General features: G+C 42.3%; 4 protein-coding genes across 4 annotated transcripts in view; all 4 read right to left on the minus strand.

Annotated features, from left to right (window-relative positions):
• Positions 1 to 2,585: 2,585 nt before the first annotated feature.
• On the minus strand, positions 2,586 to 3,641 carry LOC135496909 (2-hydroxy-3-oxopropionate reductase-like). The gene has a single exon (XM_064786485.1). It carries the CDS (start codon positions 3,639 to 3,641, stop codon positions 2,586 to 2,588), a length of 1,056 nt encoding a protein of 351 aa, XP_064642555.1.
• A 2,827-nt stretch (positions 3,642 to 6,468) lies between these two features.
• Positions 6,469 to 8,043, minus strand: LOC135498597 (beta-1,3-galactosyltransferase 1-like). The gene has a single exon (XM_064788921.1). It carries the CDS (start codon positions 8,015 to 8,017, stop codon positions 6,734 to 6,736), a length of 1,284 nt encoding a protein of 427 aa, XP_064644991.1. The 5' UTR covers positions 8,018 to 8,043; the 3' UTR covers positions 6,469 to 6,733.
• A 1,649-nt stretch (positions 8,044 to 9,692) lies between these two features.
• Positions 9,693 to 27,768, minus strand: part of LOC135487158 (MAM and LDL-receptor class A domain-containing protein 1-like) — a 72,157-nt gene continuing 54,081 nt past the window's right edge. The window contains exons 2-18 of the mRNA XM_064770597.1: positions 23,863 to 23,929; positions 22,573 to 22,619; positions 22,015 to 22,093; positions 21,504 to 21,621; positions 19,921 to 20,096; positions 19,133 to 19,348; positions 18,134 to 18,310; positions 17,783 to 17,938; positions 17,345 to 17,447; positions 17,021 to 17,180; positions 16,675 to 16,801; positions 16,263 to 16,406; positions 15,705 to 15,778; positions 14,681 to 14,866; positions 13,610 to 13,871; positions 13,110 to 13,369; positions 9,693 to 12,863 (exon numbers count right to left, since the gene is read on the minus strand). Of these exons, the coding sequence (XP_064626667.1) occupies positions 12,594 to 12,863; positions 13,110 to 13,369; positions 13,610 to 13,871; positions 14,681 to 14,866; positions 15,705 to 15,778; positions 16,263 to 16,406; positions 16,675 to 16,801; positions 17,021 to 17,180; positions 17,345 to 17,447; positions 17,783 to 17,938; positions 18,134 to 18,310; positions 19,133 to 19,348; positions 19,921 to 20,096; positions 21,504 to 21,621; positions 22,015 to 22,093; positions 22,573 to 22,619; positions 23,863 to 23,929 (2,622 nt within the window). The 3' untranslated portion in view covers positions 9,693 to 12,593. The remainder of the gene's footprint in view (positions 12,864 to 13,109; positions 13,370 to 13,609; positions 13,872 to 14,680; positions 14,867 to 15,704; positions 15,779 to 16,262; positions 16,407 to 16,674; positions 16,802 to 17,020; positions 17,181 to 17,344; positions 17,448 to 17,782; positions 17,939 to 18,133; positions 18,311 to 19,132; positions 19,349 to 19,920; positions 20,097 to 21,503; positions 21,622 to 22,014; positions 22,094 to 22,572; positions 22,620 to 23,862; positions 23,930 to 27,768) is intronic.
• LOC135496541 (histone H1, orphon-like) lies at positions 24,807 to 25,421 on the minus strand. The gene has a single exon (XM_064785904.1). It carries the CDS (start codon positions 25,419 to 25,421, stop codon positions 24,807 to 24,809), a length of 615 nt encoding a protein of 204 aa, XP_064641974.1.

Genomic DNA, 27,768 nt, shown 5'->3' on the forward strand with positions numbered 1-27,768 from the left:
TCCTCTGTCCACCGAATGGTGGATTACATATTAATACAGAAGTTGCCTACCATTTACAGCTCCTACTCAGCCTTCAGATTTGAAGCACAGTTGTCTCGTAACTACATGTAACTGCATGTGCACGGTCCTGCACAATCTAGCGTTACCCAAATCTGGACATTTATGATAATGTAGACCACAGTCTCTAAACCCCCACTTTACGTTTTAGGTCACTCCAGAAGACGCAGCAGGTAATGGCTCCAGCGATACGCCCTCGTCCTACATCGTATTTTCCGTCCTGATCTGCCTGATCAACACACTATTCGGATGTCCAGCCCTCCTCTTCTCCATCCTGTCCATGAGGGATTCGTGGAACAAGCGGCGAGACGAGGCGAGGAAAAAGGGCACTGCTGCACTGACCCTGAACCTGGCGGGCCTCATCATGGCCTTGGTCATAGTTACTGGGGTGATGTCTTGGTATATGTTCATTAACAGGAGGTGGATTCGCCTGAAGCTGGGACTATGATCATGTGAACGAACCTCCCCCCCTTGCTCTGACTTTAACCTTAATGTCGTACTTATGATGTTTCCATAGTCGTCCATGAAAAAGTACACGCCCGAGGTTCGGCCGCGCCATTCGGGTGTTTTCAATTTAACTTGGCAGATTGGTATGTGACAATTGAATGCATCGGGTGTCCCAGGAAACCTTCCCGCTGGTAAAAGTTTGATATCTGAATGAATCGAATCGCCCTCGTCCGTCACCACAACAAAGTACTACCGGGTATATCTCGACGCCGGTTTCTAACGGCCACAATAAGGACGTAACTGCTTTGAAGCAGGGAGAATGCGTCTGATGATGAGGTTAATGGTCACATAGAGAACTGCGGCGGCTCTCAGCGCCAGATCATCAGGACGGAAAAGTTACAGAATCGTGAACGGATCCTTTCCCCTCGGCAATGTTCTTAATGTAGTCCACTCTCATACGCACTCGGTGATCACGTTTTCAAAGTGTACCTCCTAAGGCTGTAGCAGTACAACCATATTAGTATATGAAACGCCCGATTTTAATTAATCTTAATGACAGATTTAGTAAAATCAAATGGATACATGAAAGGAAATAATAAATCAACGCAGTTCGGGCCAAGGTCGGGTCAATTATTTAAATAGTTCAGTTCGGATCGACTGTACCGTGTGTAGGATAAAACTATGCTTCTTGCAGGAGGTGAAGTGCATATTTTGGCAAAGTGTTCATCGCGGAAAGTCAGCTAACGCTTTTGCTCCTTTGAAGAAATTTAACACATTTTCCATTGAATTGGAGAAGAAAACTAAAACTATACATGCTTAACATCAAATATTACTGTACTTTACTAGAGGAGGATGCTGCATTCTTTTTGTGAGATTTCAGTCTAAGGTTTTTTCTTCATACTCTCAGCTTTTCACTGAAATGTAAAATGAAGGTGTCGGACAAAATTCACTTTAAGAACTCGCCGATGTTAGCTACGCAGCAAGTTCCATTATGTAAAGTGATAGTCTAGCCTTGGCAATCACTTCTGTCGTTTAATATTTTGTGACTAGCTTTTGTCGGAATTTAATACTTTACAGGCTAGGGCAGAAGCTGCAACCTGATACAAAGCTACTGTAATCTTCAATCAGCATAAAAATGCCACAGAGAGTTTCATACTTAATCTTGAATCTGGCACTAAAATTCCAGGCCAAATAATCAGTAAAATAGTGAGCGTCTGTGCCGAACACATTTTAGCCTATGAATTTTTGTCTTCAGCATAATATTGTGTCAGCTACTTTGAACTTAATAGGGAGGTTGAGCTCAGAGACTTATCAAGGATCCTTATACGAATAGAAATGAACACAGAATTCGTCGTCTTTCATCTACAGAGTTTTATCCGTATACCCGGTAGGTAACTAAAGGTAACGCACGCAGGCACACACCCCCACACACTACATTGGTTGTCTCTCCAAACACCACGAGAGTGACATAAAATTAGGCAAACACCGAGGCAGCAGCTGAGGTTTTAGGCAAAATGACGGCTCTATACCCTTAGCGGTGTTTAGTGACACACCCAATACCAACAGTGTGGTATCCATTCCTATCCTAAAACACCTCAAATGACATTTTAAACAATGAGGGAATTGTGATTTAAACTCATTTGCACTGTTCCCATATTTTGCACCAACCCGAGGGGTTATGATTGTCGCCTAGCTATAACCGGGATGTCAAAACGAGGTACAATTGGCGAATAGTGCATACACTGTAAACCGAGCTTCGTTGTCATCTAGGCCTTTTTGAATGTTTTCCCTGGTCACTTCGGGTAGATAAGGAAGTCACCTTTGTTAAGTGTCTTACTAACAACTGATAACCACTGACAAAACTTTGACCAATAGACCTCGACTTGACAAGCATGGTAACTGATAGTAATTATATGCCATAACCTTTGGAATATCCGATATAACTATTCTATTTGTCTAGCTCATATTGATATATCAACGCCAACGACTTATGACGTCTTCTTATCTATTCAGCCGACTTCAATGCGGTTTGCACAAGGACGTCGCAAATGTTGTCCTTTTTGACAACCTACAAATCGGGCCTATTCAGTTTTTTTCACTCCTCTGTGCACAACTGCTATACCACCTCCTTCGACCTTTTGAATCTCGTACGTCCAGCCTTCATACCCCTTGACCTCGGGTTCCTCGTTCAGGTCGTCGGGAAGCAACTTAGCCGGCATGGAACTTCCGACATCTTCGCCGTACTTGTACATCGCACGCAGATATATCTGCTCGGTCAGGCCCATTAGCTCAAGTGGAACCTTTGCCTCCATTGCTAACTGCCGCCCAAGACTAAAGTCCTTATTATGTAGAGCGATTTTGAACCCTGGGTCGTAGGTACCGTTAAACATCAGGGGGACCTCTGTTTCAAATACGTACGAATTACCTGCCGATGCTCGGATCCCGTCGAAGAAGGCTTGCAGGTTTACACCATGGCGCTTGGCCATCATGACTGCCTCTGAACTTAGGACGGTATGGGCGCCAGCCAGCATGTTACTGAGAACCTTCACAACACTAGCCGTTCCAATGTCTCCCATATGCAGGACAGTCTCGGTGTAGGACCTGATTATTCGCTCGTACCGGTCAAGGACCTGCTTATCGCCACCTACCAAGACTGTCATTTGACCCGCCTTTAGTAGCTCCAGCCCACCAGTCAAAGGAGCCTCCAACATGTTCAAACCACGTGATTTGGCGATGGCTGATAGACGCATGGTTTCATCTTTGTCTGTGGTGGTATGGTCAATCCAGCACGCTCCGTCCTTCATGTTCTCCAGCACGCCCTCCTCCTCCATTACTTTACGGACATGCGGCGGCGCCGGTACTGCCGTTATCAACACATCAGCTCCCTCACACACCTCTCTAGCCTTGGCAAGCCATGTCACTCCATTGTTCACCAACTCAGAATGGTTCACCCTGTTCGGATCACACACTTTCACATTATGTCCCTTCTTCCGCAATCCGAGACACACCGCACGACCGATCTGTCCTGCACCGACTACTCCAATATCCAACTTCTTTTCTCCCGAAGTGGCCGCTGTCGCGAAACGTCTGCATTGAGACGAGAGGCTTCGAGACACGACCGTCCGTAGTGCGTGCATGTTGAGATCTAGCACAAATCTACATGTGGGTCGGTCAATTCGATTAAACGACACTACGTGTATGATAATATTTCGAGAGCTTCCATGTAGGTCATGCACAATCATGTATAGAGTGGATGGTCTGTGACAGCCCTGGTATTTATGCATGGCCACCTGGTTTCTGTGGTGAGGAATAATTAAATTCTATGTTTGTGTGAGGTATTGGGTGAATGCACATAAACATTGTTCACAGCTGCAACCTGGTTCGAGGTCACATTTAAATGAAATGGTCCATGGACCATGTGCTCACCTGTGGTGCAATCACATGAAAGATAGGACATGTGATTGGGACATGTCGGCATCATCATGTGTGGTCACACACAATCATGCTTGATACAGACTCAGTCAGTCACTGAGTCAGTCAGTGCATCCAACTCCAAACTGCATACACTTTCAAACCCTGAGGATAGGGGTGTCTATAAACCGAAGACCAAAGACCGAAGACCGAAGATCGAAGATGGAAGACCCCCCCAAAACTATAAAACGAAGATCCCCCCAACTATAAAAGGAAGACCCTGATGTCAACTATAAAACGAAGATCCCCCCATCTATAAAAGGAAGACCCTAATGTCAACTATAAAACGAAGATCCCCCCAACTATAAAAGGAAGACCCTGATGTCAACTATAAAACGAAGATCCCCCCAACTATAAAAGGAAGACCCTAATGTCAACTATAAAACGAAGATCCCCCCAACTAGAAAAGGAAGACCCTAATGTCAACTATAAAACGAAGATCCCCCCATCTATAAAAGGAAGACCCTGGTGGTTTTAGACCCTCAAGTTCAGTTACTGCAGACTTGCACGTCATAACACGTGACTGAGCATCTGTATTTCAACAAGCAAGCTAGCCTGAGTGCGGCGTAGTGACATAGGAGATCAGATCATTCAGGTAAATTCCGGATTTTCCTAACACTGCATTTAGGAGTTGGCGACCGACCTGCCAGTCTCGACCCATGATGGTGGAGCCTAACCCCTGGGGACGAGATTCTAAATTCTGTATGTAGGACCAATTCCATATTGGCCGTGTGATCAACTAACCTGCTGGGAGCCTATGACGATACACACACATGCACATAGAAACAGCTTCTGGACGAAGCTGAGGGCTGGCTATGATGAGTACAGTGAGAAACTAGGTCATATTGGAGCACGGCTGCATGGTAACAGGTACGGGGCTCCCCGCCTTATGTAAACTGTGCCACTAAGCTGCTAAGGCTAGACACGACTGGTGTAGTACCCGGTACACTTACTTTCTCAAATCATTAATGTAGCATGGACCGAAAATGAAAACAAACTGTGCAGTAACTGAACATGAGAATGAAAACCATCAGGGTCTTCCTTTTATAGATGGGGGGATCTTCGTTTTATAGTTGACATTAGGGTCTTCCTTTTATAGTTGGGGGGATCTTCGTTTTATAGTTGACATCAGGGTCTTCCTTTTATAGTTGGGGGATCTTCGTTTTATAGTTGACATTAGGGTCTTCCTTTTATAGATGGGGGATCTTCGTTTTATAGTTGACATTAGGGTCTTCCTTTTATAGTTGGGGGGATCTTCGTTTTATAGTTTTGGGTGGGTCTTCTATCTTCGATCTTCGGTCTTCGATCTTCGGTTTATAGACACCCCTGAGGATAGGATGCCATAGTCAAAATAATAAGCCACCAACAAAGACACTACTTACTCTGTACTGTTCTCTTTGGCTAGATGTGTTGAGATTAAGATTTTTAACTAAGAATAGCAAGTCAGCAGTCTCAGACCATGTGACTGTTACAGCTAGCTGCAGCTCTATTTTCATGAAGTGCTAAACCACACAAGTTTATCCTGATGCAACGTTATGTTTATTTTCGGAAATTTATTTCAGCGGAGCAGTAATGAGGGATTTTTAATCGGACACTGTCAATTCTCCTTACCACTCACAGAAGCCAAGCCATTGCTGTTTAGTTATGCAGGGGATTAATCAATTACCTGCACTCCCTGTGGGGTGACTAACACTACATGTTGAACAGCTGGCTGTAGGGGGATGATTGGAACAGCCTGTATGTGTTGACCTGCTGAACCAAGGTTAATGTTATTTTCAATCCACGATTGCAGGTCACCTGATCTTCGAGATTTCGCGGGGAAAGAAATTGTATACGAACGCATGTGTGCAGTTCAAATGTAAACAAAAATGTATTTTGGTACTTTTGGTTGCTGGACTTGGGTTTTCCCGCAGTAAGGAGCTGGGGTCAAATTTGTGGGCTATTGTTTATGGGTGCTGTGTTAGCCAATGCTAGCCCTTGATTATAAAGGGATTTTCAAATGAAGGTTACCATGGTCTGTTTATGTGCTCACCACAGCTTTCAATACTTGATGTATCTGAAGAGGCACTCTGAACTTGGCATGGACTTATCAAGGAGCTGCTCACGGTGCTGAACTTCTAGCTTGCCTGTCGACTAATGTGCCTTGCCCGAGATCATGCTACATGTAGGAGGAGCACGCATTTTAGAGTTATAGTAGTGATAGAGAATAATTAGTTTGAGCCATTTGGAAGCCGACATGTGAAGGCCTATCTGGGTTCTCCTTCTTCTCCGTATAAAAAGGGGCATATTGCTGACTAAGGAACGAGGCATATTCACATTGCCTCATCATCTCTATCAGACCAATTGATATTCTTTTATGTGCACGCAAACAGCACGCCACAGGGTCCGAGTCTGTGGACAAATGGTTGGTTTAATTTTTCTCTTCGATATTGCTCCTTTGATATTGCATTAGATTTTCATTGCAATTCCATCTATTCAAGGTATAGCCCATTTGAACCTGCCTGCGCCACGGGTACAATGCTAGTACCCTTATAATTATGAGAAGAATGCAGACTATAAGCCCAAATCGAGCACTCCGTCGGGCCTACAATGTACTAACAGAGCTTTGGCTTAGGCCGCACTGACTTTACTCAGGGAGATAACCCAAAGTTAAAAGATAACGCTAAAGTAAGTGACGTAACTTATGTTGAACAACCGGCCGAGGTCCCTGATAGTCAAAATCGAATATACTGTAGCATACAACGTGGTCTTATTTGCACTACGATTTCGGAAGAACCAATTCCTTTGGGTACCAATCACAGATGTTTTCGAAAAAATAGTTCTGTGTCCAGCATTGTGTTTCTCGTTTCACATTCTTAGCATAATGTTCCCAGCTCTGTTTCATGATTACTGGACCAACGTTCAGGGGAATTAGCATCACATTGGCGAAGCTACAAAACGTTGGGATCTGTTTGAGAAAATACTTGTTATTTGTGGAGCCGCTGCATGTGATGGCTTTGTTACAGGTGGGAACTATCCTGGTTGATTTAGCTAGAAGTCCGATGAACACATCTTCCGCCGGGATGAAAGGCACTTTCTTCCAAGCCCTGGCGAATCGTCCGACCACGCGTCTGGACATGAGTATTCCGAGGCCGAAGTTGTACGGCGGGTAGTTTCTGTATGGATACACACTTTCCGACACGTAGAACTTACTCCTTGGGTTCCGGATAACTATACCAACACCATGATGAGTGCACCCACTGTAAAGGTTTTCTTCCTCTTTCTTAGACAGCCCCTCTAAAAACCCAACGATCCTTTCGGTAAACACCATAACATCATCATCTGTTTTCAACACGTATCTAGTTTTGCAATTCTCTGAAACCCACGTCAAACCAGCAACTGTTTTCAGTGTAAGATTCCGGTATGTATCTTTGAAATCAAATTGAATGATGTCTGAAAAACTTTCACTCTCGTCACTAACCCTACGCATTTCCGTGTCGTCATCTATTTGTGCTAATAAAAACAATTGACGTATTTCACGGTGGTGAAAGCTGTTGATGCTTCCATACGTCTGCCGAATGGCCATTCTCTCTTTGTAATTCTTCACAGCGCTGAGGATGAGTATTAAAAGAAAGATTCCTTTCTGATCTACAGGATTATCATCGAGGTCACAGGTCGTGGGGGTAATCTTGACACCTATATCCCTATTAATGTCAGGCATGTTTGGCTGTGGTTCCCAAACCTGCCCTTTGAGTAATACTGGACTACGGAACCGTTGAACGCGTTTCTGTTTAACGAATTCCCCCAGCGGTCCATTCGGCTTGTTTTTGTTTATCATGGTATGATTCCTAAAAAAAGGAGCTTTTGATCGACTTGTCAAGTCAAATGTTGACACATATCCGGGTACAGCAAGAATCATAGTGCCTTTGTTTTCCTCGGACCGACGGCCTTTCTGAGTATTTCTGACTCCTGGCTTCAAGTCATTGTTTAGTCTCCATGTCCTTCGCCCGGGAAAAAGTAACACGTAACTCAACGTTGTTAGAGTCAGTACCACCAATGACATTTGCTTTAAGTGCCGTTTGCTGACCCTCAGCTGGAAGGAAAATGATAAAAGCTGAACTGACAGTTAGAACAGTTTTCAAAATTGCTACATCGAAGTTACATTGCGAAAAACAAAATGTATGCAAGCCGCTGTGACGTCGTCATCCGGGAATGATGACGACACACATGGAACTGAGTCGATCGCCATGCAAGATATATATGGCAAGGAGCTTGTGAGTCAAATCAAATATGAATCGAGTATGAGCGCGAGACAAATTCTGAATATTATATACACAAAATTTAACATTTTTTACAGATTTTGTAATATTTGTTTCTAAATAACTGATTGAGAGTACATCTTTGAAGCTCAGTTGTAGACGCACCTAAAACCAGATGTTTGAGTTAATGCAAAAATAATCACGGAGTTATGATCAAGAGCAAACTACTAACCTTAGGTACACACATTGTCAGTGTTAATTTCGTTTGATTCCGAAAATCACTTCTGGAATCACAGTAAATGTCCTCGCTTGATTTGTGTGTACATGTTCATACTGCCACATCTCCTAGTAATTCAGCTATGGATTGAATCTACGTATCAACACGTTGAAAAAAACCATGCAGTCTGCGATGGATGCAAAGGTACTTTTTTCTCGGTGCAGCTTGGCAGTGGGAGGAAAACGAATCAACTCGTAACGCGGAGGCAAATACCCCCTTCCAGGTGGTTCTTAGCAGTACCTAATTACAAGACATTGATCAATGTACCCAGGACACCATGTGTGAAAATAATTGTGAGCATGGCCAATCTGCTGCAGATTCATAATAATTTATGATTCCAACCGTTATTGTCATGATATTTATAGAAAAATAATATCTACAGATTTACCATCCTGGCTTTCCAAATAACAACAGCTGTCGGATTCATCGGTTTATTCATATAGATAAAAATATTGACAAAACAGGGACTATAGGAGATTATATTAGAAGCGCGTTTAAAAATGACCTTATAGATCAAATCAGCATGAAATCCATGGTACTGCCAAGCTGCTACATATACTTGCACACTATCAAACAACAGTCACGATTTCTTTATTGATTAAAAACAGCAGTCAAACTAACCACTGCATTCAAGCGCTTTGAGCGGCCAGTTGATGGTTGGATACTGCGCTATATAAGACTCGTATTATTATTATTATTATATTATTATTTAAATGTGACGGGTGGTTAGAAAATCTGCTGAATCATAGCGTCATTACTCGCCGACGCCTGCTTCGATAAACGACGGGGAAATCATAGCCGAGCTTATCCTTAAATCATTTGCACACAAGGCGCACTACACCGAATCAGCTAAATTAAATAGCTTTGACCTAAAATATTATTACACAATTGTTCCATGAATGAGAAAAAAAGATAGTTCTCAAGCGATTAAAGGTCACCCCAAATTTAGTGATGAATGCAGCGATGTTATTACCTTCGTCCGGGACAACGTCCTACACCAATCCTTGATGCTATGGTGGCCAGTGGCGTGATTCTTGCAGACTCGTTGTTTCAATTTTTGTGACATATTTCATTGAAGTTTCATTTTAGTGAGAGTCATAAGGCATATTTCTGGATTGAAGGTTTGCTGACGTCTGAAAAATTCATGGTATTGCTGATGAAGGCCTTCCTCTAAAAAGACGGATTCTGAGGCGTGGTTGCAACGTTAATGGTTATATTTATTCTATTCATAGAAGAATATTTACAACCAGCAGATGAATAAATATACAATGTTAACAAACAATAAATAAAATAAATAACCCGTCCCAAGATGATAAGTAGTGATATGTATAAGATTGCAATATTCACTCTTAAGAAATAAAGGTTTTGAAGCTTTTGAAAGAAAAGAGTTGTCAGCCAAGACAAATAACGCACCCCGAAGAGGTTTTTCAGCAAGTGCGATATAAACTCTTATTTTTGAGACTCTTTAGGTGGTTTTGATTTTACAAAAAATACTACGTGGATTGTAACTTTGTGTTCGCCGATAAACCTCAAAAACCCTTAATTCATTAGAGTGTTGGGAGGAGTTATTCTGTCAATGCCACTTCTATCTTCAACATTTTGGCGTCAAAGTGAGGGAAAGTTAATTGCATTAAAGGACACCAGCTATGAGAAAATGTGCCTGCCTTGAGATTCCAGGTGAGCCAGCAACCGTGCAGAATCAAAACTATGATGTGTGTACATTATGCACACACATAGCAAGAATTTATAAAGACTAAGTGTGTAGAAGCAATACTATACCATTTAGTACCAAATTCTGACACTAGGGAGCTCAATTCAAAACGCCTTTCCTTTAATATTTCATAGGAATTCAGAGGCTGTTCGTCTCGGTGATAATCTCTTAACCCAACAGTTGATTTTTAACTTCCGAAATAGGAAAATGTGAGCCACCAGTTTAGAGCAAAATAATTAGCAGGATTTCCGGTGTTTCAAATTCTGAGTCTTTCTTAACTCTCGATAATTTAGTTGTGCCTCTGTTTAGTATCAAAGTTGCTCCCCTTGTTTTTAAAGGAGAGTCATTTTTTTAAAAACAATATCATCCTACATTTATCTTTCCTCCTTCAACTCGACGGTGGGGACCAACTTGTCCTTTAGGTCAGTGTACAAGCGTGCGGTGGACTAAGATAAGCAATGCTTCTGCAAAAGTCACGTTGTATTTGTGTGCGTGTAAAGGTCCTGTTTTTAAAGGCGCTTGAATTTGATTCAGCGGTCTGCCCAAGGATTGTGTGTGTGTGGAGGGGAGGGGGGCTGGAAGCGATTATGATCGGATATAAAGAATGCGCCTCCAGCGAGAGTGCAGTCTTTCCCGATATCCACGAGGGCGTGTCGAGTTAGCGTCCACATTGAAGAATACACCGGTTGAATCCTTGACTGTCCCTGTTGTTCGTAGAAAATCTAGTCTCATCTTGGGTATGCTATTTTGGCATCAGGTTACAGGTTTTACTGGTTGTCAGTCACATTTACTCACATATGTACACAAAGATATGATCAGGTATAGATGGAACACATCCGGGCCGATACATGTATATACGTGTATATGACAAACACGCCAATAAGTGGTACGAGCCGTGACTTTGGAGCTTGCAGAAATGGCCGATATGTTGCAAGCTGTCATTTGTACATACAATGTAATACATCCAGTTTCTAGACGATATGTATTTCGGATGTACGTTGGCCATCTTCGTAACCAGGATTGTCTGAGCTCGCGCGGTTATGTGATACCTACATTATGTGCGTCAGTTACATCCCACTACTAGAAGTTGTGCGTACATGTATTTGAAAAATACCGTGTAGCCCTAAGACTTAAAAATTCTAGTGAACAAAGTTGGAGTTGCAAACAACAGCCAGAGGCGATACACGATATTTTCAAATGCACCACTTTCTGTAACTCACGCAACATACGTCATGTCTTATCCAAGCACATTGTACAGCAAAGTAAATGATCTTTTCCTCAGATCAGTCAGTCTTGTTTTATTTGTTATTCCATTATATATGGCTCTATATCGTTGGCCGTCATATTTCCCTTCTATTATCAGGGTCGGTTAGAACTTATGACGCAAAACAAAGTATTAATGACTAAATCGTTTCTTGAAGAGGTAGAATTGTCCAACATGGCTGACGAAATGTCCAATAATGGGTTTGTTTTGTGTTAAATCTTATATATCACACTACCAATGTCTTAAGGCAGATTTAGGTAGCTTCATACACAACTAAATTGAAATAGCGGACTGCACCATTCTGAAATCAGCTAGCGTTTTCTTCAGGAAAACGTGCGTGACCCTGAATCCCAGTCATGTATTCGTGATGACATATACCAATATCAATAACCCTTATCCCTTACTAAGACAACCTCCTTGCATTCAAGATTGAGTTGAGACTACATATTACTTCGTCATCCTCAAGAAGAACTAGACCTTCATCGATGGTTGTCAGCCCTCGGACCAAATATCCGCTCCTGCTTTTCATCTTGATACCTCTCCAGTACAGTACTATACAAATCCCCATACTTGATATAACATTTCTTTACTGATTGACAGGAAAGAATCCTATTATTGATAGGAAAGAACCCCATACTATGTCCTTGGCATTCCGGTGCATTTTTCGAGCTTACCGCCAAAATATCACCCTTCCCAATCTTCATAAAACCGTACTATTCTGTCCTCGAGATTAACAAAAACTGATGACGATCCGAGCAAATCTGCATTCGTCATCAACGAAAAGTGATGACGACCACAGAAACCAACACGACCAGCCTTCCAGGCACCATGTCAACAAAAAGCAGTAACGCCATAAGTGCAAATACATCAATCCCGACTCTTTGTATCATCGTGTTCAGACTAGCTGCCGGCAAGTCCAAAATGCAAAACGAAACGAACGAAAAAAACCAAGTCGAAGAGTCCGGATCGGAGGGTGATCATTTCTCGTGCGAATGAATACAGGATAGACGAATCACAACCTGGCAAAGTCCGCCGGTATATCACAGAAATAATACGGCAAATGTTCAGAAGTACCATGTCAGTGCACTAAAATGACCAGTCCCGGATTCTCCAGCTGCGAGTCGTATCTCACCAATACGTTCTTAGATAATTTTGGAGTCTTAAGTTATAACTAGAACTCCTTCTTCTTGATCGCCATCTTTTGCTCTTTTTATTTTTTCCTCTTCGTCTGCCGGTTCTTTTTTTTAAACTCGTCGCGATATCGTTTTTCAAGTTCCTATTCGTTGACGTAGACGATGTCGATGTCGACTGCACTGGACATGGACCCGGATGTATGGTGACGTCATCGACAGCAATGTCGCCGAGTTTTCCGCTCCCAACCAACCCAATTATGGCAAGCTGGAAAAAACACATTTTTCGCCACTTAATTTTGAAATTAACGAGTCAAAGTACATTTGGAAGCCAACCTGCAAAAGCTTTGAGGAATGAAATTGTTTTGAGTAGAACATGCTGAATATTATAAACTGAGCTTATAGTTTTGCCAGTTTTGTCATTTGTCTACGTATCCCATTATTGATGAAAGGGTAGTATTTTTTATCAACATGTATTATAGGAAAAGGGTTTAAGGACTGAGCTTATATTTACCTTGTAATCGTACTTAACCCCTGGTATGAACACACTGCCTTGTTTCCACCCCTTACCCTGCTCTCCCACTTTCTCCCAGATAACCGCGTCATCCATGCCAGATATTTTGATGATTATTCTCAATGTTCCTACATCCGTCCCCTCCATGTTGTACCAAAGACTGAAACAGTATCCTTCTGTGTTTGTAGGTACGGTTGGCGAGACCAGGGTGTATGCTGTCCCCGGTGTTTTGAATGAAGATTCTATGTAAATGTAGTGGCCTGAAATAGAAGGAGAAAGTCGACCTTAAGTTAGTTTGAAAGGAGAAAGTTTTAACCATATTTCATTTTAACGAAAACGTCATTTTAATGCCATTTTTGAACAGTGCATGCATACTCTCACTTTTTTGGTTGAGAGAAGTTTAAACTTCTCTCGACCAATCAGCAACGGCGAGTAGTAGACCAATCGAATCACTTTGCTCTGCCATCTGTTAAGTAGATTGGGTACCGATCTTCACTCACCGTTTCCTGTAGTGTGATCATAAGGTGGTCCAGTTTTCGGGGTGGCCGTATTCCCACTGTTCCTAATCCATGCATTTTGGGAGCCAAGGGGATATGTCCAACCGCAACCATTCGTATCGAAGTTACAGTCCATCTCGTCAATGCCTGGCTTCGGGATTGGCATCACTGTCGCCTTATATGGGCATGGGCCATCGAGAATCTTGATATCATCAATGGCTAGATCGCCGATGTAACCTTTTCGTATTTCCCCTTCGAACATAATCTAGAATGTAAACGATTTAGCTAAGTTTTTACGTGGATTACAGATTTTTTGGTATACGCGGGCCGTGACGCCCTTTAGAAGATATAGAAGACTCTTTGTTGTCGTCTTGTTCCTTAAAGGACGGTATCCTTTTTTCAAATTTGAGAATGAAACTTATGATGCAGATGTCAATTTGAAATACATGTATGAAACCTGTACCACCCCCTCCAAGGGTTGGTGTAGAGGTTGCATTGAGAGCTACAAACGAAGACAAAGAAGATTTGACGTATGCCTAACTAGGAACTAGTAGACGGACGGAAAGGTATTTTTGGCCCAAATCAGATGGGATGTTTCATCCCTATAATAGCCATACAAGTCAGCCTCATGTTCAAATATATACAGAGCCTTTTAGCTGTCTGCATCGTTAAAGATACAGCTTTTTAAGCTTCTCAGGAACCTGACGCCTTTGCTACCGATAATAGCTTCTTTTTTCCGCATCTACAAATTTCCTTTAAGATGAAAAACAGATCAGTTGCCTGGCTTGGTATCATGTAACAGGCATTTGTCGCATTTCCCGGCAATGGTAGTTTTTTAATGTTTTTCTCAGAATTGACATGCTGTTAGTGTTGCACTCCCTGACTTTTTTACAGCACGTTTTTACCCAAATATGTATCTCACATTTTTTTATGAAATGCTCTACAATTTGGATACAGTTTGACTGCAGTTAAGTGAATGTCGCTCAGTGCCGCTTCCTCTCATCGCTAACTATTGCCCTCATTTCCGCCTTCCTTCGAAATGTTTAGAAATGATTTTTGTGCTATTTCACTCACCATGAATTTTACAGAGGGCCTGACCTCGACCATGGCAAGTGCCCAGTTTTTCGTAGAGTCAGCCACCTGGCTCCACACCTCATACGGATTCCCAGTTCCCTCTATCACGTACAACGCTAGACCTCCTAAATCACTGCCTTGGATCAGGTAGTAAAACGAAATACATTTTGTACCGGCATTTTGAGTCTGGAAAGCATAAAAGTAGCACAAAATGACGCACAAGCCATCATTTTTTTAAATAACGCATCTTTACAGGCCACGGGACAGGCCGCGAGCTCTACCATGGCCATTGATTATTCGAGTAAAATGCCATCTTGGATTCTTTGATTCTAGTAGTCGATCCGCGGCCTTTCATAACTTCTAACCAGATCTTCTCTGATTTGAAAATACAAGTCCACAGCTTTGTCTATTAGGAGACGGTCCCCAAGTCATTTGATATTAATGAAAGCTAAAGGCAATACCGAAGCGCAATCTGATCGCATAATGGTGCGCACGGAGGTATTACTTTAACTTCCTTAACTCTCGGATTTAACAGAGTTCAAATTTTTTAAAGTGCTTTCATGCGGAAACAGTTTTTCTACCAAGTGCATATGTGTGTCTTGGTCATGTTATAAAGCTTTTAATCTCAGCCAATGCTGTGACGCTGTGAACTATTAAAAAGGTATTGTGAATATGGAGAAGATTTTATTTCTTCAGTTTTCGTAGTTTGTTGGTTCAAAACGTGCACCCAACTCTAACAAAGGACCAGAAATTTTGAGATATAAGATAAATTAACATTACGCAATCAATCATGGAGAAATATATGACATCAACAGAATTGCTGATACAGCCTTTTTCCAACGATTGGTCGTATGAGTAGGTCCTTGAGCGTCTCAGGTCAAGGTTTTCATAATGCATCATGCATTATTGCACTGCAGAGAATGCATTAAAAATCTATAAACCTGGATAAGTCAGCACTTTGTGTGATCTACACGAACTTTTGGACAACATTTCATCGGAGATAAGGAATTTGGAAATAGCTTACCCTATACATAGGCGAGATAATTCGAGCCACTGTCGCTGCATGATGCTTTGAGGTATCGATGTGCAAATATTTTCCTAAAATTAAGAAGGAGGAATATCATTTAAATGTATATTTGATATGTTGACTGGTCATTCTGTTCTACAGATGAGGCCAAAAGCTAAAAGGCAAGTTGTTGAACAAGATTTGACACTTCTAAGTAATGCAGCGCCAACGCCGATTTGTGCATTACCAGAACGGGTTCCGACAAGAGGGAGAAAGGCAAGCCAAAGATACACTTGTGGTGACATCTGCTTTACTTTGCGAGAATTCGAGAGAAACAACAACAAGTGGTGATATCTGCTTTTAACTACATTGTAGAAATGCCAAGCGTGACGCGAAAAACACGTTCTTGTTCAAGCACCGGTAGTCTTTCTTATGAAGTGAACTGTTCGCCGACTTCCGAGCACCACAACTGATAACTACAACATGTGTGATCAGTATTTGATCTGTGCTGGTGACCAGGTTGTTCCTTTATAAATTCGAGGAAATGGGTCACGTTTTAATCCTAGGACTACTCACCATTTTGGCAGTCATCACGGTCACATATGGCGCTGTCGGTGGTAGTCCCTCCCGTGCGCAATTCCCAGTCAAAGTTGTCTGTCGTGTCTTGTCTAAACCCGCAAGAACCCTCGTTGAAGTTGCATGTTCCAATGTACCTAGTACCTGTAAAATGCAAACTAAACTTTAGCTTTCACCACCGATATGGTTATTTTTGTCTTCAGCGCCTGTTATCTCTGAGCTCCCGGGTTCGATTCCCGGTCGGTCACGTTATGCAGAGAGAGCGACTCTCTTCGACAGTGTATAAGTTTCCTCAGGTGTTGCCGGCTTCCTCCTCCTTGACTTTACATTACTAATCGACCAATATCGTTCATAGACCTAATGATTTCCCTCTGCTCTCAACACAATGTCTTTTTTCTAAGTAATAAATTACCTGGTCCGTTACTTTGTGTTGAATCATATGCCGATGGCAGTGATATCAAAGAGCAATCTCCGACTATGATATCGTCTATAGCCATGTCACTCGTCCAATTGGCACCCTTGACACCTTCGAAGATTATCTAGAATTAAGAATAGAGATTTTAAAATCTAAACTTGAATTTGAAAGTAGAAGAAATTATCTACTATAAGGCGTCATGTTCCGAGATAAAGACGACAACCTTCGCCATATGTCTCTCGGCTCAGCGTTCCCTTTTCCCTGCACTTGATCATGACGACAACAGTAATCGCCAGGTCGTAGTGTTTGCTCCGCCCTCGCATAGTTGTTTTAGTCTGCCTACCTGGAACTCGGATTTTGGCCTGACGTTGAGTAAGATCTTATCTTCCTTCCACCCTTCTCCATGATTGCCAGATATCGTCTTTATCATCTGAATAGTGTTTTTCTGCAGGTAGTATATGTTCATCGTCCCCATTCCCTTGCCAAACATGCTGTAGAAATACCTGAAAACGAAAAATTTACTGTTCAGTGACAATTCAAGTCAAAATGACTGGCTCAAGGTCTTAGGCGATATATTTCCGCGAAGGGTACAGCCTGTGATGTTTGATGATATGGCACTTCAACACCAAGACTCGTCACGATCAAAATAAACATTTGACGCTCTTACCGTAGACAAATTGGTACATTTGGTGCCAAAATCGAAGGGGACATCACGCGAGCACTGTCACCGGTCACGAATGGACTTGAGGTTTCCAGGTAGAGGTAGTGTCCTAAGGAAAAAAGTCACTATTTAGCCATGATGCAGGGACAACTGTATCGATCATGAAATTCATCAAGTCTTACTCTCAGTGGAGTCACGAATTTCTCTCAGATGGAGTCGTTATCGTTTTTACATTCATGGCGACCAGATGTCAAGACAAAGGCTCCCCTGGTTGAACTTAGAAACTGGTGTTGGCGTTGGCAAACTGGCTTCTCCAGTATGGCGACGACCACATGTAAATTAATCGGGTTGGTCTGCGTCCGGCGTCGCAGACGTGGCGAGCCGGTGTAGGCTTATATGTAAAGTTGATAACTAATCTTGTATCTTCGAATGTTGATCACTCACCAACCGATCCATGTGAAAAGGTATGATCAGATACAGGTCCAGTGTCCTTTGTTTTTGTGCCACCACTGTTCCATGTCCAGTCCAACATGTCATTCTTACTCTGTGTCCACCCGCACAAGTCTGGATGGTCAAAGTTACAGTAATGCAGAACCCCACCTGCAATCAAATGGAGACAGGAAGATTATGTCAAAATCTGGAGAAGTAGTTTCAAAAACCGATAGCTGACATTGAGGCTTCAGATCCGCACGTGGCGTGATTGATATTTGGACAGAACTGATAAACCTTGACCACCTTATTTGCCTTAGATTGACTCATTGTGTTCATAGCTTAGCTCGGAGCTAGTGTACCTACCTATACATTCTGGGAGGCTCCCTGTCCACTTCTCTATATCTTGACAGAATCTCATAGCGCCCCCTATTAACGTGTAACCGGGTTTGCAGTGGTAGGAGACATTTTGTCCTATAGACAAGTCAGTGGCGAGCAGAATACCGTGGGCTGGGGTACCAGGGTGGGGGCAAGCTGTGTTATCTGGAGAACAAACACGAATAGTTTTAAAATATAATGCATGGTGAACTTTCAGCTGTCAATGTTAACCTTGTACTCCCGCATGGTCTTGGGTCGCCACAATTAGTTTAGAGGCGACTTTAATTAAAGTCCTTAGTGAATTTGTGTTGAATCCTGGCCCCAGATATAAATGCAAAATGTGGCCCAAGTGTCGATCGCCTGACCAAGGCGGTACACATTTTAAATTGACTGCTGCATTGCCAGGCCTGGTTACTCAATCGGCTTCAGTAGTAACGTTGGTGTTACGTCCTATTGCTACTAATGAAATTTACTGAAGGAGATAACGCTCAGTTGGGCTAGCGCTGGAGTTTGTCTCTAATGCCAAGTGAGCAACTCAGTGGCCCAGGAAAGCAAAACAAATACTGTGCATGTTATACGAATTCCCGATCGGGCAAAAACGAACGTCAAACGATTACAAACAAACAGTAAGCAAGAAAGGAAATGAAAAAACGTGTGATTCTCAAATTACAGCGGCAATCTCAAATTCCGCTAGCCATTTTAAGCCGTAGCAGTCTTGTCTACGATTGCAAGTTCCGGTGACCGGAACATGCCGGACGGCTTGATGAAGGTGAAGCATGACAATGAACAACGACAGAGACTTCATCAGATCGTGAAGACAATCGGAGTCAAAACAATAAGCACTGGTCGCAACTATGGCGCGGTTCATGAAATGATACTAGCCATGAACGAGTAGCATCGAATTTTTCTCTGCAACGAATCTCGTTTGCGAGGCGCTTAGATAAAGTAGTGTAACCTTCATTAACAATTATTTCATCAGACACTTACTACATTTATAGACCGTATTTATTTTCCAGGCGTCGAGGGGGCTGAGGCCGATCCGCTGTCCTATCCAGGCGTTCGTAGACTGCAGGGGTTTCAGCGTGGGCTGCGATCGATCTTTGGCGAAGTTGTTTGTCTTGTAATGCATGATGGAGCCGTAGTCATAGGCACCGGGGAAAATCACTTCGCTGGGGTCTTTCTTCTCGAAGTTGTATTCCAACCCTGAAAGTGGAAGATGTAGGTGCCTGTAATGCAAATGCATGTCCTATTTTTCCCAGCCCTATACCCTATTGCTCAGTTATCATCGTTCCGGTATTTTCGACGAGAGACGACAGGGGATAGAATCACGAAAAAGGCAGGGAATTGTCATTGATGGTACGCGCTTGCAGTTTCGTTGCATAAAAAATATATCATCCTTACTTACTAAAGGTGTTTAAAAAGACTAACACAACCGAACGTACCAAATATTAAAGTTCGGATTAAAGAATGATTAATTTCAACACTAATTGCAATGCAGCGCACGTTGCCAGATATTGAAGCTTTCTAAGCAGTGGATTACACTGTTGATTTAAAATAAAACAGGTTGCTGGTCACATAAGATTAAGAGATTAGGCTAAAGATAATGATGATAAACAGCTGGTGTATACATTCGGCAACCTTCGTGTGTCCTCCGATCACTGCTCGGAAATGGTCGGAACAAAAGATCGGGCCGCTAACAGTTGCTGGCAGATGGATAGTTGAGTCTTGCTGAAGACACCGCCTTATCATTTGCGCCATATAGGTTTGGCTCTTACCATCGAGGATGTTTCCCCACATGACTTCCACGTAGTCGTCCCTATCGGGCCGCGCGTGCTCGTGCCAGAATCCCATGGCGTGCATTATCTCGTGGATGATGTATCCTTTCATCATGCAGCTGAAATGCAGGTCTATCGTCTGCGGCCCTCCCATTCGTCCTATGTCACTGGTACAGCTGCATTAAAAGTCATTATCCTTACTGTAATTCAGTCATACAGGCGGGTTTTTTTACAAAATAACACTACCGTATGACGTTAGTGTTATTTTGAATCACATTTACTGGTGGTGAAACAATAGACCATCTCCAGTAAACGTGAGTCCAGCCGAGAGAACAGATGAACAGAGAACAGATGGTGTTATCCTTACTGTAGCTACTCTGTTTTAAAATTAAATAAGCTCCGAGTCAGAGATTCTGCTTCATTTTTAATGGCGCCGTCATCATATCAATATCAAAAAGGGCTATTTTTCGTCATGGCTTTTCATTTAGCTTCCAAGGCTTTGAAAATAAGATCAAGGCAATTAGCACAACTGATTTCTGATTATGCCTTCTGCCTAGAGACCAGTGCAAGGATGGAGAAAGTGTCAATACCGGATAGGGGAAAACATAGGTCTCGCAGTGAGTCCTTGTAGCCGCCGACAACAATTCCCAGTCGCGGTTGACAATTCTCCGTTGATTGCATCGTATCTTGTCACAATGCAACTCTGAATGCGGTCTCTTGGCAATATTTAGTGAGGTTAATGAATCGAACGTGTTCAATAGGACTAATGGGAGAAGGTATATCGAGGGCAGGTAATTTTATCGAAGTTTTGTATATACAAAAACGTAGTCACCTACTAGTCATCTACATGTACCTCAAAAGGTAGTTATGATTTTTTTAAAGACATAGTTTTCATTTGCTTGAAGGAAAATTAAAATTATCTTTACGAGTAACCGTTAATCGACCTGGTTCCGTCCCTGGTTATATGAGGATTTCCCTTCCGATAAGAACAATTTGATAAGGCTTGTCCTTGTCACCTTGAATGATAACTCATAAGGGTACATCGAGCTCATTCTAACTGGTATACGACGGGTGATAAATGCACCTGCGACGAAATGATACCCTTCGAGTTCGCATTACCTCTGACACAAGCAGGCAAATGGTGAATAAAGTGCAGCAATGCCTTTTAAAGTGACCATAATGATATTTTTTATGGCAGAGGACGGCGTGGCAGCACAATCACAGCTGTTGGAGACAAAAGATTCTGTGAAGCGCTTTGAATGTCTTATATAGGTACATTTATATATTAAAGGCGCTTGGTCTCTTCAGAACCATGCCTTATTCTTTCACGATACATCGAGCCACTGGTTCGGTGTGCAATTCATTTTATTAGGAGGAATCTGAAACCGGTCGGTTTGCGACAACTCATCCAGGTACATGTGCATGCAGCTTTCTTGTGCATAGCACGTAATGCATTGCATAATGTACTATGTGATCCTATACATGTGGTACTCAAGCATGAAATGGCAAGCAGATCTGTTTTTCTCCACAATTTAAAGGGGAGGGTGGGTCTTTAAAAAATTGTATTTTCCACTCACACTTACCTGTCCCGTATTTGAAAGATGATGTAATCCGGTTCATTGTGGCGTAACTTGAACCTCACGCACGTTCGGGTCTCTATCTCTCTAATGGCATTTTGGATTTGTGTCACATCCGAGGGAGCTGATAATGTAAAATGGACTATGAGACAGCATCAACCAGTAATGAAACGAACGGTGTGCTCCTATCGCCTTAGTTGGTCCTCTCGCCCTGATGGTCATCCCTTAATTATCGCAAGAGACTGTCGGTAAAACCATGTCGCAGACTAACTTTTTGCGAATTATCACGCCACATGTTTTTGATTTCATTCAAAGCAAACGTTCAATAAATTATAACAGGGTCTGGTGTTCGAAATAAACTCAGTCAGTTGAGTTAACGCCAGCCCTACCCTTGGGGGCTGTCTCCTATTCCATAACGAAGAGAGCCGCCGCCCAATCACCAGATGCGTACCGCCATTGGGGGCCTCCGATTAACGCAATTGATAGAAATGGTACAATGAAGAATAGCTTTACTTACTAAATGTATTGGGGTTAATCTCAAATGGAATGATTCGTGTTGTCCATAAACTATTATGGTCTTTAACTGCATTTCTTCTCTGAAACAAAATCGATAACCTGGAACTTTTTAAACGCTTCAATCAAAATATTTTTAGCGAGGCATTTATGTTCAGATATTTCGAATAGACCTCAACGTGAAAACCGATTATTGTGACTGGCTCGCAGTTGAAAACGTATTTGTCAAAACATCAATACCATGCAGATATCGATTTTTTCAAAAGTGCCGCGGTTAGCTTTTAAAAATTGAAGGCAAACAGAACAGACAGATATTCATGTATGACAACCATTAGATATCTATCTGTTATTTCTTAAGGTCGGTAAAATGTTATGATAGTGCAATGTTTAATGGATTTATGACGAGCTACACAATTCACAAACTCTTCAACAAAGCATCAAAAGGTTAATGGTTTGGCGATCGTATCGACCGCCACACTATTAGGCCGACGGCGTACAACTTGTTCGTTCGAATATTTTAAAGCATGGGGCAATAACTACAAGTAAAAAGGCATGTACTCACCCTGGAATATTTTATATCGCCTTCGATTATATCAATATCGGTGACACCTAAAAAATGCAACAGATAAAACCAGTGTTATTCGTCGGATCCATTGATGAACGTCCGCAACACAATATTTTCCGTCTAGAAAATTATTTCAGGAAAAATTCGTTATGGGGGTGAAAGAAGTTTGCACTGAACAAACGCACAGAACAAAAGGTGTCAGTTTACACAATCAGCGGCTTCGCTGAATCAGAGTCGAAAGACTCTGCAGAGCCAAATATTACCTTGAGAACTTTGACGAGTGGGCGCCAACGCCTGAAGCGACGTTTTGCAGATTTATGTACGATTTTTTCTTAACTCGAGAGGAGGTTTGTCTGGAACTCTTATGCAAACATAGTGTAGGTCCATTAGCGGAAATAAGAAGAGATAATGCCAGCTGGGGGACATTGCACATAACCATTGCGCTTGAAGTTGCTATATTTGGCAACCCCTTTTCTTAACGAAACATTGTGGCGCAGATGCAATCCTTTCGTATCTACGAAAGTTTTCTAAGAGATGTATAGTAGCGCTTTGGTAAAAGAATATATTTTTACAAGGAGTGGGCGACTTTGCAGTCCAGTCGAATATATGCAAGTATGGATGGAAACTATGCAAATATGGATGCATTGGAAACTCTGAGATGTTGATTGATAATGCCCATGTGGAATATTGGTTCATTTTTACTCTAATACATTGTTTGAAACGGTCGGTTCGTTTTGAAATTACGCTTAGTCCGATCCCTCACCCTTATTAAACCTATTACATATCCTCATTGTAACATTGAGTTAAGTCCCAGTTACTGGCTCGGTTGCGTTGCAATCCATTACGTGAAAAGTCTCATCTGACGTGAAACTGTCTACGCCGGAAGCGATCTCATCATCGTCCCCTGGATCTTTCAGGAACGCCAAACCCGAGACTGATCTTGCTGGAGGCAAAGGCAGAACCTTCCGGAGTAAACAGTAATAATGGCTGGGTGTGTCGACGACTCATCGTGAGACTCTCACGAGACGGGAAGGACCCGTGCAATGCTTTAATCATTTGCTAGTGTTTATCTTCTTGTTACGAGTGCAACTTAATATGATGCGATACGTGGACGAATTGAAGAGGCGTGGATGGAGTCTTATTTTCAATGGGACGTCGAGACAGGTATTCCCCCATCTTTACAACGCTAGTGCCTCTCGGACTGGCGACAATGGTAGTGACAAGGCGTAAATTTGGCCACTAAACCCACTTATCAGAAGTGAAAGAGTGTATCCTCGGGGCACTTACCTATATTTTCCTCTGGATATATAACTCTTTCCAAAAACAAATCTTCGGAGGAAGACGGATCGGTTCTCTGAAGAGAAAAAAAATTGATCGGTTTAGTTATTTGTATCATAGGTTCAAAGGGCTAAGCCGTCATGTGCAGATCTGAGCATCCTGGCCACAAAGGTTTTTGTATCTTATAGAGACACGTGGACAGAGGATCGGATGGGACGACGGTAAAGTGCACGAACCACAACTGAGAGCAAAGGTTTATCTGAAGTTTGCAGAGAGAGAGGCATTAAAGATGGAACTTGGATGTGCTCGGCCATATGACGTTGAGAAGATTGATTAAGCGGAGGGAGGAGGGTTCAAAACCAAGTATTTTAATGGGCTGGCGCCACTGCTCATATCTGTCAATGTGAGCGGTTTTTAAGGAGCATGTTTAAAGCAAAGACAATTAAAACGACGTATGGGGATAGGCAGGTTGGGATAGGAGGGGTGTCGGCGAAAATGATCAATGAAAAAAATTCTTCTGAGTTTGAGATTATGATCTTCTCTCGAAGATGTAGCAATTGACAAAGATGTAGGGCCCAGGGGTTTTACTATAACAAGGTCAATGTCCTACAGTTTTTGATCAGTTTTACCAGTCCGGTGACTGTGGGAGATGGATGTACGGCTATATCACTGCAGTCTATTGTGTATTCGGTGTTTTGTGCGGGAGCAGAAACCAGGTTAAATGGGCCCATTATGCCAAGGTATTAAGATGCAAAAACCTTGGTGGTCAAGATACTAGAGACAGGGTTGTGATTGATGCAGTACGAAAAGGGGTACAGTGATTTCAAACACTTTTCCAATTATTGACAAGCGATACAAAAATGTGAAAGATTGATCTCTTTTGAAATACTTGGGGTGGCCCTGATAAGGGCCTTTGGGGATGGAAGCCTGGTTATTACTTCGGCGAGAGCAGCTTACGCCTTCTTGGCTTTGGCAGCTTTTTTGGTGGCAGGCTTCTTGGCCTTCGGTTTTGCGGCAGGTTTCTTGGCAGCAGCTGGTTTCTTGGCAACCTTTTTTTGGGGACTCTTCGCAGCAGCAGGTTTCTTGGCAGCAGCCTTTGGTTTAGCGGCCTTGGCTTTCTTTGGAGACTTCTTTGGAGTCTTCTTGGCCGCTGGCTTTTTGGCAGCAGGCTTCTTTGCAGCTGGTTTCTTTGTAGCTGGTTTCTTGGCAGCTGGTTTCTTGGCAGCTGGTTTCTTCGCGACCTTGGGTTTCGGTGCTGGCTTCTTGGCGGTTGCACTGAGCTTGTAGCTTCCCTTGACGGCGACGAGAGCACCTCCCTCCTGAGTTGCAGCAGCAAGAGCAACGTTGATGCGCTTGTTCAGCTTCTCAATGTCGACTCCGCTGTAGTTGGCTGCGATGTACTTCTTGATGGCAAACCTTGACGACCCCTTCTTTTCCTTCAGCTCTTTGACGGCCTCGACAATCATGACAGCGCATTTCGGATGGAGAGAAGGCTTGGCTGGTTTCTTTGCCTTCACAGCCTTCTTGGCTGGCGACTTGGGAGCAGCGACTGCGGCAGCATCAGACATCTTGATTCCTGTGAAACTTAACAGCGTCCGAACGATAAAATTAGTTGAATGTATCGAGAGCGAGCGAAACGCGCGTTTATACACACAATCGCCCGAATTGCGGACGTAAACGAAAGCAGCGCAATTGGCGTACGCGGCGTTCCGCTGGTCAATGGTGAATTAATAGTTATGTGTTAGTATGTTTTTATAGAAGTCAATTTTGTCTGCTTTGTGCGTAATGATTTACAAAAACGTCGATTGAAATTATTAAAGAAGAGTCTACCCTATCATACGAAAGTATCAAATTACAAAAATGATTATTCATTGATGAGAAAATACAAGTTGAAGTTAGACACATATGAAAAATGTTTGAAAATATTTTTAGGTTTCATTAAAAAATTAACGAATTATGACAGAAAATTCTAGGGAATCGACACTTATTTACATTATTCTGAAATTAGAGTCTATATTTCATCATAGACAAAAATATCTAAGGTATATTTGGCCGCTGAGAAGAACCAATCGCGATTTTAATTGGGCACTACAAGCACATAAGTTGCTCGATCGGACGCCATTTCTTGGATCAGAACCGACTTGGGGCAATAAATATTCGACCCGAATTCTTGCTTTTCCTGGGATGTTTTGCAAGAAATAACATTATATTGTTTCTTTACTTGATACTGAGCATGTCTTGGAGACATTTTATGATAAAAATTTAATAGAAGAGTTAGTTTATAACATGTCTCCGAACGCTATACATTGTACAGGGCATTTGGCTGTCTTCCAGTACATTATGATGAAGGATTTTGTAGAAATTTCCAAAACCACATTTGATATCATACATGTCATTAATGGTCGGTTCTTTTGGCCTATTCGTGCAGTTAAATTGCAAGTATCCAGCCTATTTACCGGAAGGCCTGTTTAATATTTATAGGCACTGGAATGGCCGACACTAGTGTAGCAGTAATAGTAGTCCTGGGAATATAGGTCCCAGGTATATTACTCTCTGATTGGTAGCGATTTTTGCCGGGAAACAGCAGTGATATGGCTAATGAATAGATCAGATACTTTGAGAGAAGTGTAGGCCTAACAAAATAATTTAGATACTAGTAGTAGACCTACTTTATAATACCCAGCATTAGACAATTGGCTCCTCGGGTGGAGCCCCTAGTATTGCACCATGCATGTAAAGGCAGTAACGTAAGAAAATCGCAAAAGTGTTAAATGTAAGTGCCCCTTCCTATTTAATCGTGGGTAATGAAAATAGGAATGCAGTTATACACAATACCGTATAGTGGAGTTATCATGCATGCACCTTTGCTACAACTCGGTATTTGAAGTACATGTATCTTGTATATCTATTTTTACACAACGGCAATGTTGAAAATTATATTCAGTGCATATCTACACAAATTGAAGTTCGAAGGAGAGAAGATTCCTTTGTCACTAGACAAGGTCACGAATTCGTGCATCAAATGGCGTTCGATTTTGCATCTGCCATTGCCGTTTTACACCGGAAGCTGTAGACGCCAAGTATAAAAGGAGCCTTTAATGTTTTGAGAAGGTATCGCGTTCCACCACAAAATGCGACAATTTTTTATTAACATTTCCGTTTTTCCTTTGATGGTTCGCGTCAGGTTGGTTTGGTTTATGAAATAAGGGACAGACATGACAAATCGAAGGTAATAAACTGATCGAACAGTTTCAAGGTGTCTTTGCTGGTGGGAGTGCAGTTGTGATGGGTGTGCTCTTGTCCTGTCAAGATTATTTTTGTGGTTGCTGCCAGATGCTGCCAGTAACAATAGGTGACCAGAAATGAATAGGAAATGATTTCCAGTACCACTCAGATGCGAATTATGTCTCGTGTTCGGAATGACGGGTCGTTGGGGAAGCTTTAGTTCAGAAGAAAAATGATGCCACGGAACCTATAAACGCGACAGCAAGTATTTCGGTCCGCCGTGATGATAAGATCATCTCAGCTTGGTAAAACCATGCGCTGCACACAGTGGAGGAAAAACTACTGAACCGAATCCAGATAATCTCGATCTCATTAATCTTCCAGAAAGATTCCCCATCTACCCGTAATGTTGAAGGAGTTTCGGTCTCGAGATGGCGCCGGAAGTATGGGGCCCGTTTTATTGGGCCGCCCTTATTGAAAAGTATTCTTTCCCATCATGTGTCTACCTTGGTGTAATTTTCGTAAAACGTAGGGTAGTAACAAGTTGGTGGAAAATTGATGATAATTTGCTTGTCATTTTGGTTGAGGTATAATGACCTGAGGTAACAGCAATCATTCGATAATACTTTGGTCCAGGACAACACTTTTGCCACTTCTTGCTTCGTTGATGAGTGTTGCTCCCGATCTCGC

Source organism: Lineus longissimus, chromosome 1 (genome assembly GCF_910592395.1).
Source record: "Lineus longissimus chromosome 1, tnLinLong1.2, whole genome shotgun sequence".
Taxonomy (NCBI): Eukaryota; Metazoa; Nemertea; class Pilidiophora; order Heteronemertea; family Lineidae; genus Lineus; species Lineus longissimus.

Excerpts from the sequence above, each read along its gene's own strand:
- LOC135496909 (XM_064786485.1), bottom strand. The coding sequence starts at position 3,641 with ATGCACGCACTACGGACGGTCGTGTCTCGAAGCCTCTCGTCTCAATGC.
- LOC135498597 (XM_064788921.1), bottom strand. The coding sequence starts at position 8,017 with ATGTCATTGGTGGTACTGACTCTAACAACGTTGAGTTACGTGTTACTT.
- LOC135496541 (XM_064785904.1), bottom strand. The coding sequence starts at position 25,421 with ATGTCTGATGCTGCCGCAGTCGCTGCTCCCAAGTCGCCAGCCAAGAAG.